Source organism: Eulemur rufifrons, chromosome 1 (assembly GCF_041146395.1).
Source record: "Eulemur rufifrons isolate Redbay chromosome 1, OSU_ERuf_1, whole genome shotgun sequence".
Lineage (NCBI taxonomy): Eukaryota > Metazoa > Chordata > Mammalia > Primates > Lemuridae > Eulemur > Eulemur rufifrons.
The window spans coordinates 40,220,927-40,244,650 of record NC_090983.1 but is presented as its reverse complement, the minus strand read 5'-3'; the positions used below and the strand labels follow the sequence as shown (position 1 = coordinate 40,244,650).

General features: G+C 36.7%; 1 protein-coding gene across 5 annotated transcripts in view; it reads right to left on the bottom strand.

The window, feature by feature from the left end:
- Positions 1 to 3,053: 3,053 nt before the first annotated feature.
- HIBCH (3-hydroxyisobutyryl-CoA hydrolase) overlaps positions 3,054 to 23,724 on the bottom strand; it is a 71,474-nt gene continuing 50,803 nt past the window's right edge. For 2 of the 5 annotated variants that reach the window (XM_069490943.1, XM_069491099.1), the window contains exons 12-14: positions 15,652 to 15,771; positions 11,302 to 11,335; positions 7,678 to 8,303 (exon numbers count right to left, since the gene is read on the bottom strand). In XM_069490943.1, coding sequence (XP_069347044.1) covers positions 8,188 to 8,303; positions 11,302 to 11,335; positions 15,652 to 15,771 — 270 coding nt within the window. In that variant the 3' untranslated portion in view covers positions 7,678 to 8,187. Of the gene's footprint in view, positions 3,098 to 4,270; positions 6,217 to 7,677; positions 8,304 to 11,301; positions 11,336 to 14,208; positions 14,466 to 15,651; positions 15,772 to 23,724 lie in introns of those variants that run through there. The other 3 variants (XR_011235749.1, XR_011235748.1, XM_069491164.1) reach the window with 3 other exon arrangements.

Sequence of the window (23,724 nt, the reverse complement as noted above, 5' to 3'; positions counted from 1 at the left end):
AATTATGTAGCCATTTCAGATTGACTTAATTTAGTAATATGCATTTAAGATTCCTCCTTTCTTTTCACAGCTTGATAACGCATTTCCTTCTAACACTGAATAATATCCCATTGTCTAGATATACCACAGACATACCACAGTTTATCTAACTGAAGGACATTGTGGTTGCTTTTAAGTTTTGGCAATTATGAATAAAGCTGCTATAGACATCCCTGAGTAAATTTTTGCATGGATGTAAGTTTTCAATTTATTTGGGTAAATACCAAGAGGCACAATTATTGGATCGTATGGTAAGAATATGTTTAGTTTTGTATTTCACTAATGAGTTCTGTTGCTCCACATTCTACTAGCATTTGGTGGTGTCAGTGTTTTGAGTTTTCGCTATTGTATCACTGTTGTCTTAATTTGCAATTCCCTAATGATATCATGTTGAACATTTTTCCATATGCTTATTTGCCATCTGTATGTCTTCTTCAGTGAGGTGTCTGTTCAGCTCCTTTGCCCATTTTTTAACTAGGTTGTTCATATTGTTGACTTTTAAGAGTTTTGTATACTTTAGGTAACAATCTTTTATTGTTAAAAGCCTAGCTTTTATCAAATAGGCTTTTACAATGTTTTCTCCCCGTCTGAGGCTTGTCTTCTCATTTTCTTGACCATGTCTTATATAGAGCAGAAGTTTTAAATTTTAGTGAAGTCCAGCTTACCAATTATTTCTTTCATGGATCATGCCTTAGGTGTGGAATCTAAAAGGTCATTGCCAACCCAGGGTCATCTAGATTTTCTCCTATGTTATCTTCTAGGAGTGGTATAGTTTTGTGTTTTATATTTATTAATATGTCTGTAATCTATTTTGAGTTAATTTTTGTGAAGGGTGTAAGATCTGTGTCTAGATTTCTTTTTGGCATGTGGATATGCAGTTGTTTCAAAACTACTATTTATTGAAAAGACTGTCTTTCCTCCATTATATTGCCTTTGCCAAAGATCAGTTGACTTATTTGTGTGGTTTGGATCTTGTTTTTTAACCAGTCTGATCATCTCTGCCTGGTTTTTAGTCCATTTCCTTTCAAATAATTTTCTTATATGGAATGCAATCACTTTGCTATTTGTTTTCTAATTGTCCCATTTTCTTTTTTTTCCTATCTTCCTCCTTTCCTGTCGTCTTCTGGGTTAAATCTATCTCATTACTCATTGTTTGTAAGTCATACTTGCATTACCTTTTTAGTGGTTGCTCTGTTTGATTTTTAAAAATCTTTTCTCCCATTTTTCAGATTGGGTAAATCTATAGATCTATGTTCATGAATCCTTTCATTTGTAACATTCAATAGCCCATACAATCAGTTTTTCATTTCAGATATTATACATTTTAGTTCTCAGGTTTCCATTTTACAGTTTCCATTTTTCTGACATTATTTGTTCACTATAATTGTTTTTTCCTTTATGTTCTAATATATTTAAATAGCTGCCTTATTAGAACTTCATTAACAGAACTTTAAGAAATGCTGGGTCATTTAGAGATCTATTTCTAACAATTTTTTTTCTTAATTGTGGCTCACATTTTCTTGCTGCTTTATATGGCTGATTTGTTTATTGATTTATAGACATTGTGAATAATACCTTATAGCAAGTCTGGATCATGTTATCTTCCTTTAAATGGTATTTTATTTTTTGTTAGAGTGGGACTATTTCTATTTGAATTAGTGGAATGTGGCTCATAGGCTAGCTGGATGTTTTTATAAATGAAGTTTTATTGGAATGTAGCCACACCCATTTGTTTATATATTTTCTGTGGCCACTTCTGTGCTACACCACCAGAGCTCAATAGTTGCGAAGTAGACCATATGTGCCTTAGCCCATTCAGGCCACTGTAACAAAATACCATAAACTAGGTGTTTGTAAACAACATAAAGTTATTTCTCATAGTTTTGTAGGCTGGGAGTCCAAGATAAAGGAACTGGCATATTTGGTGAGAGCCCACTTCCTGGTTCATAGATGGCCAGCTTTTCATCGTGTTCTCACAAGGTGGTGGGGTCAAGGGAGCTCTCCAGGGTCTCTTATAAGGGCACTGATACTCAAATACCACCTCCCAAAGGTCCTACCTCCAAATACCATTATATTTGGGGTTGGGGGCATAAACATTCAGTGGATAGCAATAAGGCTCACAAACCTAAGTCATATGCTATCCAGCCCTTTAAGAAAATCTTTGCCAACTGCTGCTCTAAGGGATGCTCCTGACTCCTAAGATGGTGTCACATTTCTTAGTAGTAACTAAAAGCCTTAAGTGTTCAATGAGATTTCTGTACTCTGGCTGAAAGCCAAGTCTCAGAGCAAGTAATTTTTTGCTAGGTCTTGTAGATCCTTATCCTGCATATGCACATCCCAGCACTCAAACAAGTACCATGCAAATTTCTGCCTCCCTCCCCAAAGTTCTCTTTTCTCTTGCACTGTCTTATAAATTCCAGTTGCTTGAGAACCCAAACCTCTGCTTCTTCAGCTTAGAATTGCCACTTCTGCTTGGGCTCAACATCCCCATGATAATGCCAGAAGATACCCACAAGCAGAACCCTGGGATGATCAAGTGTGGGATTTAACATCTTGTGTATCCCTTCTCGGGAATCAGTCCTGCATTGCCTGTCAGGCTCAATGCCTGAAAATACCGACATATTTTGTCTTGTCTGTCACTGTAGTCTGAAAGCAACCACATGCAATATGTAAACAAATGAGCATAGCTGTGTTCTGATAAACTTTACAAAAACAGGCAGCTGGAATTTGATTCAAGAACTATCATTTGCCGACCCTTAGTATAGATAAATAAATCTAAGCTAGCAAAAGTTTAACTGCTTGCAGTTTTATAAAATTTTCAAGATTTTTAAAAACTGTTTTCCTATTTTGTATATTGCCATTTTTGTTGAGTGATTACCTTTTTCTATTGATAAGATAAAGCTGTTGTTACCTCACATTTCCTCCACGTGAAAGGGACTTTTACATGCCAGTGATCGTATTTTGCATTTTATAACTTCAAAATGAAACCTCCCTTTTCTTGACAGATAAACACTACACGTGAAGAGTGTTGAAAGGGAACATCGATTACTGAAGTGACCTGGAGAGGGAAAGCACTGGTCAACATCACGTGGATGAACTCTCATTTTCTAAAGATGCTGCTAAAATAGTCTTTGCTACTGCTTTCCTTCATTAGTCAAAGCTCTGTGTAACATGGGTTGTATGAAATCAAAGCAAACTTTCCCATTTCCTACACCATTTGAAGCTGAGAAGCAGCATGCGTGTGAAGAAAGCTTTATGCCAGAAGGGAGCCTTCCACCTAGGATGCCTTCTTCAGCTACTGTCAACAAAGAAGGGAAGCAACACTCAGAGACCAATATTGTGGTCCTTGAATATGCACACCGCCTGTCCCAGGAAATCTTGCGTGAGGCCGTGAACCAATGGGCATTCAATAACATCACATACTATGACATCCCATTCATCGAGTGTGATGAGGGGCCTGATGCTGTAGGATGACGACACTTTCTTGACTGAATATGTAGTTGGTGCTAGCTTAAATACATGAAACAAAAGCAAAAACTGGTGTGAATAAGTACAAATAACTCCATCTGGATGTAAAACATGTCTATGATAATGTCACTAGTGTAAGAATACCTAAGATGAAATATGTTTTAAGCAGTTCTATGTTAACGGCAATTTCTCTCTGCATGGGCTTGGATTTTAGTCATTTGAAGGGCTGAATGGAGGTCCTATGGCACCCAGTAATCAGCTGTATGTCACAGCACTTTCTTCCTGAGGCAGTAATGATATCACCAAAGAAAATGCTGAGGAATAAGTGCCCCAAGTTCCAAATGGTTAAAGACATTTCTTTAACATAAAATTTCTGTTAATTCACACCCCCAAAAAACCCCCAGATATAGAGTTTTCTCAAAATGCCTTAGCAAGGGAATGGCACTCAAGCCATAGTGATCAGCATTGGGTCTTAACACAAATGATCTAGCATTAGAAAGCAACCCATGTAGAACTGGTCCATCTTGAACCGTCTTTAATAATTTATTTATTTTTGTAGATGAAAAGCATAACCACCACCTTGAACCTCAGGGCCCTAAATAGCTACAGCTGTTACTGAATGACTTTGAATGACTTAAGACATTGCATATAAAGCCATCTTAAAAAGATGATGATTTACAGAAGCCATAACATTAGTATTTATTGCATTGAATTAATAAGAAGCCCAGTGATATAACTATACAAAGAAAACAAGTATGGGTACCTTTTATAATAGCAATCCAGTAAATATTAAAAATAAGCAGTCTACCTGCAAAGTAGAAAGCAAAACCTGGCATCAGTACTAATTATATATTAAGTTTTACTGCCTCAGATGCAGAGGGCTGGAATATGAGCCCAGATAATGCATGAAGATTTATAGTTGTATTACAAGACAGAACACTCCTTTCGAGGAGTATTCATGTATTTATTTTTTTAGTGGTAACACATGCCTATAGGACATTTGTAGCCACCTACCATACTATTTTGATGAGTCTGGCTATCTTTGGGGGAAGGGGAAGTCTTTCCTTTTACTGTTGCAGCACACACATACACACTTTTTAAAAGGATTAAGTAGTGATAGGTGATTTAAAAAATTACGGGGGAAGATGTAACTTGTAGGAAAATTGGGACTGAGTTTCTAGAATAATCTTTCCATCAAGATTTGCTACACATTGAGTTTAAATGGAAATTATTTAAGCCTGGGTATGTTAGATCCTTTTATTAATACACCATTGTTATTGAAATCTAAAGGCAGAAAAAGGTTTGACCTTTTTAATGAAATAAATATGAATATGACATTATAAGCAGGTAGGAATGCTACCTTTAATTTTAGCAATACTTTGAAACTCACAATCACAGTGAATTCTCCAAGTTACGCAAGCAAAGTTATTTGAAATGAGTGATATGCCATCTTTCAGTTGCCTCTGGACACCTCATCATTCAACTTTAATTCTGCCTAGTCCCAGGATTCATACTGCCCCACTGTACTTTCAGTCTAGCAACTTATAGAATAGGAAAACATACATTCCTCTTCGTATAAGGATCTGAAATCATCAGGCTAAGGGCACAAAGTTTCCCGTAAGTATAAAACATTTCCAGGTCACAAAGAGAAGTTTAGGTTTTTAAGTGTTTACTCAGACAAAAGCCTAGATGGGGTGGTTTTTCATTCATTTTATCTCTCATGTCAGGATATTTGCTGCAAGGTTATTTGATATTTAAAAGATATAATTAGGTGTATGGAATAGTAAGTATTATGGTGAGGACACAGAGCCACATAAAGCAGCATGTCCCATTAAATTTGTCAGTATACACTGAGATAGTGACTAACAGGTTTTGGTTATATCTAAACATTTTAACTTCATGTTCCTTCTCTGCCCTGGGCCCCTGTCTCCCAGGGGTGCAACAGGGATGCCTCCCAGATCCATATCTAGCAAAAAGTCTAATCCCTGTTGCTACCCTCTCTCAGCAACTATGGCAGTACAGTTTTGTCACTGAGAACCCACCCCTGTGCCCCTGAATAATATTTTAATAGAGTATATCTTGTGTACAATATCTCCAAGAGACTTATCTTTGAAATATACGCTGCATTATATGCCAATGCATGAACAAGGAACTACAAGACTTGCATAATCAGTGAGCTAATGGATAAACCAAGTTGGGGACAGGTGGGAGCTGAACAAACAAATTTGTACTACATATGATAGTCATCTCATCACAATATAGTTTGGCCTAATGACAAGATGGATAAGAATATCTTTGATAGGATAATTAGCCTTCCTTTAAACATTTATATTGAAATATTGGCTTTACTTCATTTTGAAGGTCTTTCATGAACAATAAAAAAGGAGAAGGTCTACTGAGAGGGAAGGAAACATATAGAAGACAGACAGAATTTTTAGCTACTGGAAAGGCAAACATTTGGAACATCTAGTGTAAGGGCAAGTGAGCCTCCACCAGCACAACAAAGAACCTCCAGGTGGCAACTGTGGAAACAGATTATCAGAGAAAACAAACGTGCCAATTCCTTATTTAGAGACTTACCTAACCCCACAAACATGCATCACTGCTGCCTTCCCCAGTTGTCTCTTATATGCTGTTACATTTCAGTTACATGCCTTTGATCCAAGAGTTCTCCACTTTTAGTTGCCTTATCAGTTCTTTGCAAACTGCCTGTGATTTTAACAATTAAAGCACAATTTTGAAGGGAACAAAAAACAATTATCATCTTAGTCCCACAGGAATATTTTGTGTCAAATTGCCTTATTAGTATTAAAAACAGACACACTGAATGAATAAAGTAGCATAATACTCATATCCTACTTGATATTATTGGCATTTTATGAGATGAGGGAAGTACACTTTTGTATTACATAGTTTTAGAAATCAAAAGTTATAGATACTTCGTAAGTAATGTCAAGGAATAGCAATTTAAAAACAAAGTTTTAACAAACAAATACATTGTTTGCTGAATCATAACGCCCTCCTTCTATATTTGAATGACCAAATAGTACATGTCTTCCTTGGCACTATGGGCTGAGAAGTACTACCCTGCATCTTAATTTATAAAACTCAAGTTTTGTTAACAGATTCTTTTCTCTGTAGGACTTAGCTATGAAGTGGTATATTTTTTCCAATTAGTTTTGTGAAAACTTTTTTTGTAACTGTACAATAAAAGTCCAGTTGCAATTAACTAGCTATGAGTTCTTATTTAACTGAAGGCAAATGCTTTTCAACATTATATATTATACTTTCAAATCTTTTAACAACAAACACATTTTGTGCCTTGTTAACAAATGTAAAAGTGAATAAAAATCCATTTATACAAATAATTTCTTGGATCACTCAGGTCCAATTTAGGAATTTTAGGAATATAAATGAAAACATGTTCAATATCATGGCATCTTTACTCCAGATCTGTTCCTGAATTTTTTAGAAGAAAAATGCTTTATGTAAAACAGATTAAGAACTGAGAAAATTTAAACAAATATCTTCTGGGCTGCAATTTTTTCCTTTATGAGAAGGGCACAGGACATAATCTTTTATGTCTCTTTCAGCTCTGTTGGCTTTTTGTTCTTACAAACCTGAAGTTCTCTTAGTTTCTAAGGGGCATGGGATGAAGGAGAAACTATAACAAGTTACAAAATAAATGATAAACTGACCTGTAAAAATTATTCTTACCTAGAACTTTGAGTCTATAACATCTTGCAGTTTCTTGTATACCTTAAAAAAACACTTATTTTGTCAACAATATCAATTATTGAAGCTATATTTTGAATAAAAGTCTTTTCAATTAATTTTTTCTCCCAATTTGCACCCTGTGTAAGTACAATTAACTTATCACACATAAGTCTGATGTAAATTACAAAAAGCAGAATGTCTCTATCTTAGAGATTGGCAGTTTCCTAATTTCTCATTCTGCCAGAGTAACAAATATTACAAATAACAAGAAATAATGCTTTCACTTTTACCCTGGGAAGTTATTCTGATTACTTTAAGAAAGGCCAAGGCTGAGTTAATAATACTAGAGACACAACTTCATAAAAATCTTTTCTCTTTGCCCAAGATATCTAATGTTTATAAAAGGAGCTTTTCTGCTACAGTAACCCAACTATTTAAAAATACACTCTTATATGGAGGAAATTCTGTGAGGCATTAACACAGTATCCAAAAAAAAACCTTTCAGCATCTTTATTTTTGATAATCTATACCTAAGTTTATTTAATCAACATATAAACCACTACCAAAAGCCAAACCTAGTTCCCATTTCAATTAGATATACTAACTCAAGAGAATGACCTTTGAATTTTCCCATCTTTTAAAATGGGTTGGCAAACTCTTCCTGACAAGAACCAGACAGTAAAGAATCTCTGTTGTAACTACTCAATTCAAAGTAGCCATAGATAATATGTAAAACACGAGGACAGCTATGTTCCAATAAAGCTTTGTGAACACTAGTATTTGAATTTCATATAATTTTCACAAATCATGAAATATTAGTTTCTGATTCTTTTCCCATTTTAAAATACATAAACCATTCTTAGCTTGCAAGCTGTATAAAAACAGGCAGCAAGCTGGATTTGGCCCATACACTGTCGTTTGCCAACCACTGCTCCAAAATATACCTGGAAAAGGCCAGTCACCTCAAAATTTCAAATCACTGCTTCCTAGAGCCTTAAAGTGATTATTCACATCTTCATCAGTGACTTCTTTTAGACTAGCTGGTTTCCATTTTGGACTCTGGTCTTTATCAATTAAAACTGTCAAGAGAAGATACAGATGTCAGTACATTTCTTTCTGTTATTACCAGATTTTAATTACTAAATTGACAGAAACTATCTTGTACTACGCATAATTTTATATAGCACTTCCCCCCCCCAAGTTTAAGTTTTTGCATATGTTCTACTTTTCTTTTAAATTAAACCCCCAAGGAATTTGTATAGATAGCAATATATTATACTTTTGATGACTGGTGTGAATATTTTCTAACTTTCTAAGCCTCACGTCTAGCTTTAATAAAGCCTACTTAACTAATCCAGTAGTTGAAACATTGGAACTCTTTATTCTTCTTCAAATAAAATTGTAAATGAAACCTCCATGTTACAAAACAGCTAAAACCAGAGTTGGTGTGGTTTAAAAGGAAGGCAGAGGAGGGCAGAGGTCCCAGACGTGCCTACTAACCTCCTCCACATGGGGTTTTTGGGAAGAAAATTAATCACTTAAGGTAGAGAGAAGGGGACTTTATGCATAATTAAACGTGGATATTGTTGTTCTGCTGAATCCTCCAGTTCAGACAGCTCTGAGTTTAAAAATCAACCACCTTCAGGATATCACAAAACCTTTTATTTCTCCTATTTCAGTGTAGTCATCACTTAGTGTAGCCACATAGTATCCCCACAGGATTGTAAGTATGAGACAATTTGTAACCTCTCTTATTAAAGGGAAAGCAATGTCTATTTCCTGGTTGTGAAAGTATACTGTAGTTATACAAATGGTATCATTTTGGAAACAAGGTGGGGGGTATGCAGGATCTCTATATTATTTCTTACAACTGCCTGTGAATCTACAATTATCTCAAAACTTTTTTTTTTTTAAAGGTATGATTGTGGCAGCAAATTTCTAACCATGCTTAAAATGTACATAATCCTTGTGAAAAATGGAAATATTTAAATATGCAAACACTATAGTGAAATGGGAAAACCTAATTTAGCATTCAAAGGCTAAACGGTTAAAAAGCAGCAGTATGGGATCCAAGGAAGGAAGACTGCTTTGGTAGGCAGAAGGAAGCTTATATGCATTTAAATGGGATACTGGAGGCTTTTAAGGTTTGGCTGCCTATACTATGAGATTTTGGTATTGGCTCAGTAGTGATATTAAACACTGATGCTCTGATCCCTACCACTTTGAAAGTTTTATATATTCCCTGGATGGTATAAACAAAGAACGATCCTAGGACATTCTTTCCACAAGAATCTCTTCCTCTTTAAGTGTTCTGGCCAATACTAACTACCTCCTTGAGATCCCACTGAAGAGCAAAAGCAAAGAGAATATTAATCAAATTGGTGTTATTTTATTTTGAGCGAACAAAATTTTTTTACCTAAAACAGATATAGCTTAAGTTCTTGCCATGTAGGCAGCTCAAGTTTTCAGAAGGTCTCCTGAGATACCCACTCAAACTCCATTTGGTAACTATCTAGGCTCTACTAAAATAGCCCATTTTCTTCTATAACCAGAAGTAGTTTGCTGTAGATGTTAAAAATAAGAATTTTTAATAACTGTTTCCCTAATTTGCTAGCTTATTTTGATATGCTAACACATTTTTATAATTAGCAAATCATCGCAAACATTTCATTATGTAAGAACACTAAACAGTTTTCTTTCTGAATAAACAAGCTATGCTGAAAGAGGAGACAATATATTTTATCTTCATTAAAAACTAGCATAAGCACTTGCTTTATGAATCAGAACTTTGATGCTGCTTGGTTTCAATGCTTTCTTTAAAATAACTGAGTACTTATCTAAAAACAATACCTTTCCTTATTAAGAAGGGCTGTTATAACATATAATGAATACTTTAGCAACATAACCCAAGCAGCATACAAGGTTCCCTAAAATTAGAGGTTTAGGCTATAATCTACATGCATCAAGAATTTGCAGAGATTAATGGGAAAAATGCATATTTTACTTTTTCCGTAAAATCCAGCCTATGACTCAACCCTATGTGTCTTCTAAAAGGGTTTGAATTAAGTGCTTATTTCTTATATATCATGTGATTGGTGTTCATCAAAGCTTAGAGCTCAGAGAACATAACCTTTTATTCAGACAAAAAAGTATAACCAGAGTCTGTACTATATTAATATGATTAATAAAAACATAAGAAAATTAGATATGTAAAATGCATATAGAAGGAAATAACTTGTTTTATACAACATAAATAACAGCTCTATATAGGGATATGTATTATACATAAAAAGAATTGTTGCAAGTTTGCTAGGAAAAAAACAACCACTTCACTTGCTTTCTCTAAATATTCTGATTTTGGAGATGATAAGCAAAAGTAGAAAGTATTAATAAGAACATTAGCAAATGTTACTAATTATGTCATATGGTTTTTTCCCCCAGCAATGTTTAACTGTTCAAGTACAGGCAAGAAGGTGGGTAATAGGGTTTGACTACTGCTTGATTTTGCAGGGCCAGTACAAAACAGGGAGGAAGGGTAGGCGACTTGAAGGCTTTTTGCCGGGGAATAAAAGGCCTCAGCAGCAGGATGAGTTCACAAGCTCACACTGCACTTATCAGAGGTAAGTCCGTGACTGTAAGAGCAGAATTACCTCTTAACATATAAATTGGGGAGCAGTGCCACATTATGTGAATTTTTTAAATAATATTAGTTTCGAGGACTGATCTTACCTTATATCCCAGATGGTAATATTTTTAAAAAAAACCACACACACACAGAATTTTGCAAACTTTATAAAGGTTTAATTTCACTAAAAATAACAACAGGTTGATTATCCCTTGTCCAAAATGCTTGAGACCAGAAGTGTTTCAGATTTTGGGATATATGCATCATACTTATGCTCCAATGGGCATTCCTTTAATGCCATGTCAGCACTCAAAAATTTTTGGATTTTGGAGCATTTAAGATTTCAGATTTTTGGATCTGGGATGTGCAACCTGTATCATCTGTAATTAATAGCATATGCTCACAAATCTACTTCCCTAATGTCCAGAAGGAAACAACTATATGTCACTTACCAGCTCTAACGCCTTCATGAAAGTCATGACCTTCCTGAAAGAAAATTGAGATTAAAGGGGGTAATCTCTAGGTGTTCTTATTGCTGGTGATCATCTCTCTCCTCCACCCACTTCAGCCTCCCACTCTCATGGCCACAACCTGAACCATGACATTCAGAGACTGGGCCACCTCTGATAACCCACTCTCTGATCACCACCTCCTGATCTTATAACATTTGTGCAGGTATCTCCACTGCTACAAATCCTTGCTCTTACTGAGGTCCACAGATCCTATGACTTTCTTCCATCTGTGTTGGCTTCACTTTGCTCTTCACTGAGCCCAGTTTCGTCAGTCCTTTAATATGGTCACTTTCTTTGAAAATGTCCTCATCTCCCTCAAACCTCTTTCTCCTTTATACAAACCTGGCAAAATCCCGGCACCAGCTGAACCCTAACATGTACCTCTGCCTACATTTGAGCAGCTAAATCTTGCTACAGAAAATCATACATCTGTGACTGGTTTCATTTAAAATCCATGATCACAAATCTCAAACAGGCATGCAAAACTGAACAATCCATGATCTCTTCCACACTCCCCAAGATAATGATTTATAAACTGTTTTCCATCCCTCTCAAGCTCTACCCCTAAAGCACACTCTACTCTTACTACAAGATACAGTCTTGTCTTCCTACCACTAAAACACCTGCAGCCAAATACACCTGTCTTCCCTTTCATGACTATGGAGGAAGAAACCATTCCCCTTTCAAAGGCCAGTCCTCATGTGCACTCCAATTCCCACCCCCTCTTCCATCTGCACACCAATTCCCACCTTCCTCAAGGGGTTATCTACTTCTCCTTTTCTTGGCATCATCAATGTCGACAATATAACTGAACAGCTGAGTGTCTACAGTTCAAATGTCTGGATTCACATCCTGGTTCTAACTACATATTAACCATGTGTCCTTGGAATAGTTTTTCTAGTCCCCAGTTTCCTTACATGAAATGGCAATATCAACATCATCAGATTATTTCAATCCATAACCCAGCACAGTGTCCGACACATGGCAAGCGTTCAGCAAATGTTAAGTATTATTATCAATCTCTACTGGATCATTCCCAATCATTTACAATGATGTTCTGGTACTTTCCATCTTACAAAATAAAAAAGAATCCTCACTTGATTCCACAGTCTCAGTGTCTACCCCATTTCTGTTTCAAGAGGAGTTATATACACATATTATCTCCACTTCTTCACATCACATTTTCTCATTTCCTCTCCAATTTACTGCACTTGAATATCTGCCGCCACCACTCCTCTAAAACGGCTTGCCAACGTCACCTACAACTTCAGTGTTGTCAAGTTCAAAGGACACTTCTAACCTCAGCTATAGACACTGTGGCAGTATTCACCACTGTTCATCACTCTCTCCTCCCCAAAACATTTCTCTCCTGCTTTGTGACACCACACTCTCCTGGTTCTCCTACCGCTCGGTCCTTTTTCCCCCTCCCACTGCTCTTTCTCTCTCCCACCACAAAATATTGAAGTTCCTTGGGGCTCAAATCTGGTCTCTTTCATTTTCCTTCTATGGGATCCTATCCATTCATTGCTCAACACATGACCTTGGTGATCAGTTCTATTAAAGTAGACGATTATGGCATACCTCTGCTCAAAACCATCTAGTGGCTTCCCATTTTACTCAGAACAAAAGCCAAAATCCTTACAGAGACCTTCACAGCCCTGTACACTCTGCACAGCCTTTCCCTACATTGCTGCCTCTGGCCTCATCTCTCACTCTCCACCCACTCTGTGCAGCCTCCTTACCATTCCTAGCACAGGCGGGCACACTCCTGCCTCAGAGCTTTGTACCTGTGGTCCCCTCTGCCTGGGATGTTCTTCCTCCAGACACTCGCATGGCTCACTTCCTCACTTCTTTGAAGTCTTCACTCAAAGAATATCTCAGTCCTTAATATTTGTAATTATGTACTATATATTTTATGTATTTATTTTTTTTATAGTCTACTTCTCCACTATACAGTAAGTGTTCCTTAGGGTAGGGATCCTGTCTGTTTTGTTTACCTATGTATTCTTGGTCCCTCTAACAGTGCGCCTAGCACATAGTAAGCACTCTCATTTAGTAAATAAATTCCCAAAGTGTTTTTTTTTTTTAATTGGTGCTAGTGTTTTTCAAACTTAAACCTCTAATTCATACCTCTAAGCTCCAGCTCCTAAATGTATTCTCTCCCTCACATCCATCATCAAATCCTATCAGTTCTATCTCCATTTCTCTCAAATTCATTTATTTCTCTCCATTGCCAGCATGCTAGTTTAGTCTAAACCACTTCTATTTTACTCCTGGATCACTGTAGTGAACTCGTGTCTGGTCTCTACAGCCACTTTTTTTTTTTTTTTTCCTTTCTCTTCAGACAATGCCTCACTCTGTCACCCAGGCTAGAGTGCAGTGGCATCATCATATTCATTGCAACCTCTAACTCCTGGGCTCAAGCAATCCTCCTGTCCCAGCCTCCAGAGTAGCTGGGACTACAGGTGTGTGTCACCACGGCCAGCTGATATGTTCACTCTTGAACCCCTCCCTATCTCCACTCAGCCATAATTACCTTCTTAAATCAAATCAAATGAAAAATCAAATCACTCCCTATTAAACCCAAGAGGCTTTTCAATATACTCATTTCTCCTCCTTTAGGTCACAGATCTCAAAGATGTCTTCCCTGACCTACTTAAAGCAGGCTTCCCTTTGCCTCCCAACTCCCTCCTGTCCCTGCATCATTCTCTGCTATTACCAACCCTGTGTGTTTCCTTTAGAGCACTTACCATAATTTATAATTATTTTATACTTATTTTGTTTACTTGTTCTTTAGTCTCGGTAGACTAAACGCCATGAAATCAAAGGGCTGTTCTTATTCAACAACATAACCCTAACACTTAGCACAGTGCCTGGTACGTAATTAACATGTCTGCTGAGAGGATGAAGGAAGGAAGGAATCAATCTAGGTAATGCAGTAAAAGTGCAATGGAAACCGTGGACTGACTGTGTGAGGTACGCAGGAGAGTGGCCAAGAGCACTGGCACTAGAGTAAGACTGCCTGGTTTCACGTGCCATGTCTCTGTCACTTAACAGCTGCACGACCTTAGGAAGGTTACTTCTCTATGCCACAGTATCCTCACCTGTAAAATGGAGACAATAACAGTACCTATCATTCTAGAGTTACTGTGAGATTTAACAGAGAGAATGCATATAAAGTGCCTAGCATAGTACTTGCATATAACAAACACTCAATAGACTTCAGCTGCCACTGACATCCTATAAGAGTGAATTTAAGACACTGCAAATAGAGCTTTCTAATTAGATGAAATGCTTTAAGTATCTTAATAACTATTTCAAGACATTAAAGTATATTAGGGGCCTGGATGTGGTGGCTCACACCTGTAATCCAAGCACTCTGGGAGGCTAGGGCGGGAGGATCATTTGAGGGCAGAAGTTCAATACCAATCTGATCAAGAGTGAGACCCCATCTCTACCAAAAATAGAAAAAAATTAGCCAGGTGTGGTGGTACACACCTGTAGTCCCAGCTACTCAGGAGGCTGTGGGAGGAGGATCACTTGAGCCCAGGAGTTTGAGGTTGCTGTGAGCTAGGCTGATGCCATGGCACTCTAGCCCAGGCAACAGAATGAGACTCTGTCTCAAAAAAAAAAAGTATATTAGCAATGTCTGCCTGCTGGTTATTAAACCAAATATTCCTTTTAGTCTGTAAGTTTGTTACTAAATGATATGATGCTTTTTAAGGACCCTTTGAACATAAGGGATGGTTCTGCCTTTAAAGAGTTTATCATCTGAAAGAAGAAATAACTATGACTTTGCATGTTTCATGAAATCAATATTCCATGTGATTACTTTCCACTTTAATTATATTTACAATGGTACTCTCAGCACTTATTAATTAAAACATGTAACTGATTAAGTTCCGTCTGTGCATTTATTTTATACATATTTGCTTATAAGTAATATCCCTCATTTTATAATACCAATGAGGGAATTCACATTTAGAGAATTTATGCTTCTTACCCAAAGTCACAGAGATCATGCCTAAAAAATGGTTAATTTCTACTTTGAATTCCACATGAGGTTAAAGGATTTCTTACACTTACATGCAAATGTCATTGCTATTTCATAAAGGCTTAATAAAAATCTAGGTTGCAATACTTCCATACACTTAAAGCTAACTGGCCTTTTGTGTTTTTGTAAATTTACAGGTATTATTTTCATGTTTATATTGAATGTATTTTACATGTTCTACAATGAACATTTACTACTTTCATAACTAAAAAATGACAATTAAAAAAAATTCTTACCATACAAGCTTGACTTAGCCGATACTCCATGGTTAATACTTCCTGCAAGGTCTTTGAAGACCCCTCTATGAGTTGCCTTAGTGTGATCTTTAGAGAGGTTGGAGACATCTTACTAATTACCTTTTGGGAGGAAAAATACTAGTTTTAGCCCAACAGCTCCTTTATTGTCTGTAATAAACTGTATTTCCATATAAATCATATTAAAATATGCCCCTTAATAGTACTTTCATGTGTTAAGATTATACCTTAACCTAATCCTGCCAAAGCAGGATTAAAAGTTTTCTAATCTATTACAAAAACATTATTCCACAAATAGAATAAATTCTGTCCCTGTAACTTAAGCAATAAAATAAACCTACATTTGTAGTTTGCGTGGCATAAATTATGATCCCAACTAGCTAATTAATAAAATCAACACCTTAAAAGCTATTCATATTCACAGAGGATATTTAATTTTACAATGTAAAGAAGGTGAAGGAGTAGAGAAACAGTAGCTCTTCCTTCCCAATTTGTGACTATGAAGAAGTGTCATAACTCCAGTCTTCACCTAAAAATCTACTTACCTTGGAAGTAAGGAGAGAAAAGAAGTTACTGTGAGGCATTCTTGTATGATATTTAAATATTTAATAAAATAAGAATTACAGATTTGCCTCCTTGGCTACAATGCTATGCCGCTTCTTTTGAACGCAAAGATGTTATCACTAGTTCCAATACATGTGTATGACTGTAATGTCAACAGCTGCCACAAGAGGTCATTACATGCTGTGTACATCTGATGCCTGCCCTTTCCTTTGTAATTGCAGTGCACAGTTTTCAGGCTTCTTGTTCAATGGTCTCAAAGGTTTAGACTTTACTTGAATTCAAACAATTCTCCACTTCAAAATTCTATATTCTTTGTAGCATCCTTAATTCTGGCAACCAGATTGAAGGAACAGACTGAATGGACAAGACAGTCAGTATCTTACCTAGCAGTTATCAGAGATTAGAGGACTATACAGGAAAAATTCAGAGGTTAGTATCCTACCTACGGCCACAGTGCTGCTGAAGAGATGGAAAGAAAAATGATTAAGGGCTGTTATAAAAAACAGTTCTTCATGGGAACTCATTCTCTGTCCTAGGTGCTTTATGGACATTATCCCACTTAATGCCCTTGATAGCAATCCTGCTGCGCGTTCTCGCCTTTCTTGTTGCAGGCCGTGGGGACGTGGGGATAGTGGCGCCTCTGTAGCAGTCTGTACACTGTGCTAAGAGGCCCCTCCTTTTCTGTAGGCAAGGAGATAATGGATCCATTTTGCTGACAAAAATCACTGGTTTGCTTTAGCAGGAGCAATACCCATATTATCTAAGGTGCACACCTGGCAGAACTTCATTCACAATGCTAAAAGGTACATTTAAGGGAGTGACACAGCCACCCTCTGGCTTTTCTAGTCTGCACGGTCAGTGAAGCTACAACTCCCTTCACGGCTGTGGTGTGCGAGCCCACAGGCATCCCTCAGCACGACCATTACAGTTAACTGCTTATGGCTTCTATTTCTTGGTTTGGCACTTTATGTGCCATCTGGATTTCTCAAAACAAAAAAAAATCTGTCTCTTGTTATACTTTCTCCGTTTGCTACCAATTAATTTCATAAGAAAGGCCTCTAAGGGGACCCCATGTATCTAGGCTTGTCTCAAACATACACAAAGAAATGGGAAAACTTCATTTAAAAGTCTGTTGGTTCAGAGATTTCTGAAATGTATTTTCAAAAGCAGACATTACATAAGAAGAAACTGGTGTACTGACCCAAGGATCTTTATAGTTTCCAACAACTTTTAGTATGCTGGCAATTGAGCACAGAAGCTTAGGGTTGGGACTCTAGGGTCAGACAGCTCTGGGTTGGAATCCCAGCTCCACCACCTCCTAGATGACTGACCTTAGTCTCCTCATTTGTACAACAGTGATAATAATACTACTCGCCTCATAAATGGTATGGCAGTACAGGGTAGTGCAATGTGTCAGAAATCAAGCAAAACAGGGAAGGGAAGGAATATTTATGGAGCACATTTCCCTTAGCCCTCAAGGAAGTACTTTAACATGTTTAATCCCAATGTGGGAAAGGGCATGGCATGCCCACTTTACAAATGAGGAAACCAAGCTCTGATACAAATTTGTCCAAGGTTACATAGAAAGTGAAAGAGCTGGAATCCAAACCCAAGGCTGCTGACTCCAAAGCCTACCTCCTTCTACCATACAAGGCTATAAAAGCAGTCAAGAATGTCAAAGGCTGAAGAAGTTGAAAAAAATAAAGAGTGACGAGGACACTGCACCAGGTAATAAATAGAAGTGAATAAAAACTTGTTTGTATAATTTTGATGGCAAGAGGGAAGATAAAGTCTGGATGGTAGCTTGAAGAAAAATAGTGTCAAGGAAAGGCTTTTTAAATTTTTTTTGGAGGAAAGCTTTTTGGAAATAATGGCAGAAGAAAATGTGCCACTAACTCAAGAAGGTAAAATTGAGGATACTGAAAGAGGGAGATGACTGATGCAGTTAATCCTAGAGGCAGAAAAGGACGGAATGAGAGCGCAGACGGGGCCCCTTGGCAAGGAAATGAGAAACATGGTAGAGGAAATCAAAGGAAAGATGAAAAAGTTAAAGGGGTACATATAATGTGGCTTCAATCATTAAAAAGGAAACACATAAGACCATTCTGAAAAATCTGATAAATGATTAGGACTTGAAACTTTTTCCAGAAATGTGTATTGATACAATTCTGTACCCACATAACATATTTCTACTTCTTGTAAAACACTGGTCAGTGTTCTAACCAATTTATCTGACCCTTGAAAGAGTAGCTGTTTAAAGATTAGTGGGAAGGAAGATTAGTTGTCCCCTGCTGTCCAAGAGCCAACATCTTTTTTCCTTTATCAAAAGATTCACATTCTCATCTCAATTCAACAATATTACCGAGCATTTATTATGCAACAGACACTTCGGGAGAGACATATAATAAACAGGACATAGTCCTTGCACTCAAATAACATTATCAGCATTATGATCACTGCCCTTTGGGTAAGACTCCCAGGAACTCTTCTTTTGACAAGTTCCTGGGAACTTTGTCAAAGTCCTGGGGAATTTCTAACAAAAGGAAAACTCAGGTATTGCCTCCACCCTCCGCCTTCAGGAGACTCCCAGAACACCCAATCATATATAGTGTGACATGCATTATCAACAGAAAAACAATATTCAACATGCCTACTGATACAATTAGAAAAATATTCAATACACCTATTGATACAATTAGAAGAATTCTACCAAGTAGGCCTCAGGGTTGACTGAAAGGCTAAACAGATATGTACCAAATCTTCCTTTGATTCACTATGTGATCTTAGAAAATCATCTTTTGAGGTTTTTTTTCCTTTATAAAAAAGGATGTTATTTATAACATTTTCTAAAACTCTAGGCTCTGTCAGATTCAATCCCGAAAGAAGGAACTTGTTATGGCTAATTTTATTTGTCAGCTTGGCTGGGTCATGGGATGCCCAGATACCTGATTAAACATTATTTCTGGGTGTGTCTGTGAGGGTGTTTCTGGACGAGATCAGCCTTTGAATTGGTGGAGTGAGTAAAGCAGATGGCCCTCCCCAGTGTCGGTGGGCACCATCCAATCCGTTGAGGGCTGCAACAGAACAAAAAGGTGAAGGAAGGTTGGATTAGGCCTCTCCTTCTGTCTGACTCTCGGAGTTGGGACATCAGTCTTCTCACACCTTCAAACTCAGACTGGAATCTATACAGAAATGAACTGGCTCTCCATCTCTCAGGACTTCAAACTATACCACCAGCTTTGCTGGGTCTCCAACTTGCTGACAGCAGATTGTGGGACTTCTCAGCCTCCATAATTGCTTAAGCCAATACCTTACAATAAATCTCTTTCTAGATATTTTATATATCTCCTGGTTCTCTGGAGAACCCTAATATAGAACTCTGTTTAGTAGCCATCTATTAATATATTTAAATCATTTTACTTTTTAAAAATATATTAAAAATAGCACTGATACTGACTTCCATCAAGTAGAGAGATGATGAACAGGAAATGAGGGCTTAAGAAGCTAATTAAACAAATTGGTTTGTTCCCTAACTGAAAGGAATACATAAAGGTATAGGATGAATAAATATGGGTATAATTTTGCTCTCCTCTTAATGCAGGCTATAGCATATTTCAAATCTACTAACATGCTGTGAGATGAACTTTCTAATCCTTCCATTAAGAAACCAAATTCGGCCGGGCGCGGTGGCTCACGCCTGTAATCCTAGCACTCTGGGAGGCCGAGGCGGGTGGATTGCTCAAGGTCAGGAGTTCGAGACCAGCCTGAGCGAGACCCCGTCTCTACTAAAAAAATAGAACGACATTATGGACAACTAAAAATCTATATAGAAAAAAATTAGCCGGGCATAGTGGCGCATGCCTGTAGTCCCAGCTACTCGGGAGGCTGAGGCAGTAGGATCGCTTAAGCCGAGGAGTCTGAGGTTGCTGTGAGCTAAGCTGACGCCACGGCACTCACTCTAGCCTGGGCAACAAAGTGAGACTCTGTCTCAACAAAAAAAAAAAAAAAAAAAAAAAAAAAAAGAAACCAAATTCACTATTTCTAAAAACTTTCTTTTAACTGATAAAAATACCATCTAGAAACAAGTGTAAGTAAGCTAGAGATGACCACTTAAGAAGTATTCAATGTAGTTTCCACGTTATAGAGGTCAGAAGAGAAGGATAAAGCATTTGTTCATATTACACTCCAGAAATAGTTTAATTTGAACAGCAAATATTTTTAAACACTTGCAAGGTATAAGAGAAATAAACCAGTGCAAAACAAGTCAAAACATAAATTGCCTGAAAGAGTATAGAAAGCATTTTGAGTTGAAACAATATTTTCTACAAGTGCAAATAGTACATAGATAATTAAACTAAGAAATACTACAGTTAGAAGCATCTTATGTGGCTGGGACAAGATAAGAGGAAAATATATGCAATACATCTATCAAAGGACTCATATCTACAATATATAAAGAATTCCTACACAAATTAATAACAAGTGTTCAATAGGAACTTCACAAGAAGAATACCCACATGGACAATAAATATATGAAATGGTGCTCAACTTCTTTAGTCATCACAGAAACTACAAATTAAAACCACAATTAAAACCACTATCTTATATACCCCAGAATGATTAAAAGGAAAAAGACAAATATTAATAATACCAAAAGCTGGTGAGACTATGGAGTAACTAGTACTTGAACATAAACTGGTATAACCATACTAGAAAATTATTTGACAGTAACTACTAAAAATGAATATACATATACCTGATGATTTTGCAGTACTGCTCCTAGGTATATACCCAATAAGAATGCATATCTATGCTAACACAAGGCATATACAAAAAGGTTCACAGCAGCACTATTTGTAACAGTAAAAATCTGCAAATAACCTCAAATGTCCAACAGTAGAAATGAATAAATAAAATGTAACACAGAACACAATGGAGTATCTTATAGCAATGAAATTGCACAAACTACTGTTATGTAGGTACAGTGTGGATGAATCTCATAATGTTGAGTAACAGAAGTGAGACACAAAACTGTATAATTTCATTTACACAAAACTCAAAACGTATGGTGTGAAAAGCCAGCATAATGGTTATCCTGAGGGGAAAGGCAGTGACTGGCAGGAGACACAAGAAGACATCTGGGGTGCCCTATAATTTATTCTGAGTATTGGTTACATTCATGTGAAAAAATTTTGAGCTATACATATATGATTTCTGTATTCTTCTGTATGTAATATTTCAAAAATATGAGTTTTTAAAATACAAATACTCAGACAAAACTCACAAAATTCAAGCTCTAAAGTATAATAGAAGTCCCCTCACAACCAGACTCCAATCATTTTTGGCCATATTTTCTGGTACATTACTCTTTGTTCCTTGCTCTGCACACTCTAAACACTTGTCCTTTGAGTATACGGTTTGTTCTGTCTGGAATACCCTTTGCCACTTGGCAACTCAATCTCATCTTTTAGACTTTGCTCAGATATCACTTCCTCTATGAAGCCTTTCAGACTCCCTCCATCATTTTCTGGACGTACACAGTAATTCATGCAAGCCTGTATTTTGGCAGCACTTACCATACTGTATCATAATTGTTTATGTGTGTGTTCCACTAGATTGTAAACTCCCTAAGATAGGTACTGGACCATCATTTTTGTACTTCAGTGGCCAGTATAGCACCTTAGCCATTCATTAATTTTTCATACTCATCATGAAAAATGCTCTGTGATAGGTGCTTGGAGATACAGGGATAAGCAGGCTTCTCAGGAGCTCACAGTCTATGCTAGATATCACTCAATAAAGCAAAGAGATAAGAGGTACAGAGAAAAAGACACAACAGAATAGAGACAAGCAGATAGAGTCACATAGACTTTTATAGGATAACTCTGCCATTTTGTGGTTGCTTACAATATTGCCACTAAAGATCTGAGGCTGTGTTGTGTTTTTGTTTAAATGGGAAATATCTCTTAGCATTTGCCCTCAGGATTGAATGAAATTAAGTTGAAGGAAGAATTTAAACCACAACTAATAAGTCACATCATCTGTTATTTTCAAACCAAGAAGCAAAAGCCCTGTTATATCTTGCATATTAAATAGGTCTTTGATTTTTTTAAACTAGTTTAAATGAACTATAGTTAGGATTTATGTTTTGCTATGAATTGTAAACATTTTCCTAAATAAGTATCTTATACATTATATATTTTTAACTATAAATCTTTTCAAGAAGTGTTTAGACACTAAACCAATACAAATACAAAATACTTAAACAAGTCAAAGTCTACTTCACTGATTAGTGCAGTTTCACAGAAACATTTTTATTTTTTAATGTATTTTCACCATTCTGAAATGTCATATTACCATATAAAGACCAAACAGTCCTTTGGTTAAAGAAATGGCACTAGTATTTCTTTTTTCTTATCTACAGTAAAAGGCTTAGAGCCAGTGCAAGAACAGCGTCTTTTATAAACTGATCGTAAGACTTTCCTGGTAATTTCCTAAAAGCATCATCAATTTAAATAAAATCAAAAGATAGTATGTAAAGATGCAAGTATTGCCAATTCATGATATCCTAAATGCTCACAATAGCGTTTAGGGTCATTAAGGTCCATTAGTGGACTGGAAAACTGTCTTCTCTTCCTGTCTACATAAATTCATACATTTTCCCTTTAAAGTTAATTTGTAGTCTTGCCCCAAAGGCACAATGTATCCATCAACACTGCCATTAAACCGCTCTTATTAATAGCAATAAACAGGTAGTATAATGGGTACCTTCAGCAAATATAATGCATACCTCTATAAAGCAAGCTATTTTTTAACATAATTTACTATGTCAATTTTATTTCTTAAATAATTAGTTTTACTGACATATAACGTATATGATAAAATTTGCTCATTTTAAGTGCCTTGTTCTATAAGTCACTGTATCCCAGGCTGGAATACAATGGTGTGATTATAGCTCACTGTAACCTCAAACTCCTGGGCTCAAGCAATCCTCCTAGCTTAGCCTTCCAAGTAGCTAGGACTACAGGTGCTTGCCACCATACCTGGCTAACTTTTGTGTGTGTGTGTAGAGACAGGGTCTCACTGTGTTGCCTAGGCTGGTCTTAAACTCCTGGTCTCAAGCAATCCCCCCTCGTTAGCCTCCCAAAGTACTGGGATTACAGGCATGAGCCACCACACCTGGCCAGTTCCATAAGTTTTGATAAATGTATACAACTGTATAACTATCTCGACAATCAAGACATAGATATTTCCATCACTCCAAAGAGTTTTCCTTATCCATGGCAACTGATCTGTTTTCTGTTTCTGTAGTTTTACCTTTTCTAGAATTTCATAAAAATAAAACCATAAAGTGGTCTTTTGTGTCTGCCTTCATTCGTTGACATAATGCTTCTGAGATTTACTATGTTGTTGCATGTATAAGTAGCTCATTATTTCACTGTTAGGTATCCCTAACATAAGCCACCCACTTGTTATTCAGGGCACTTAAAT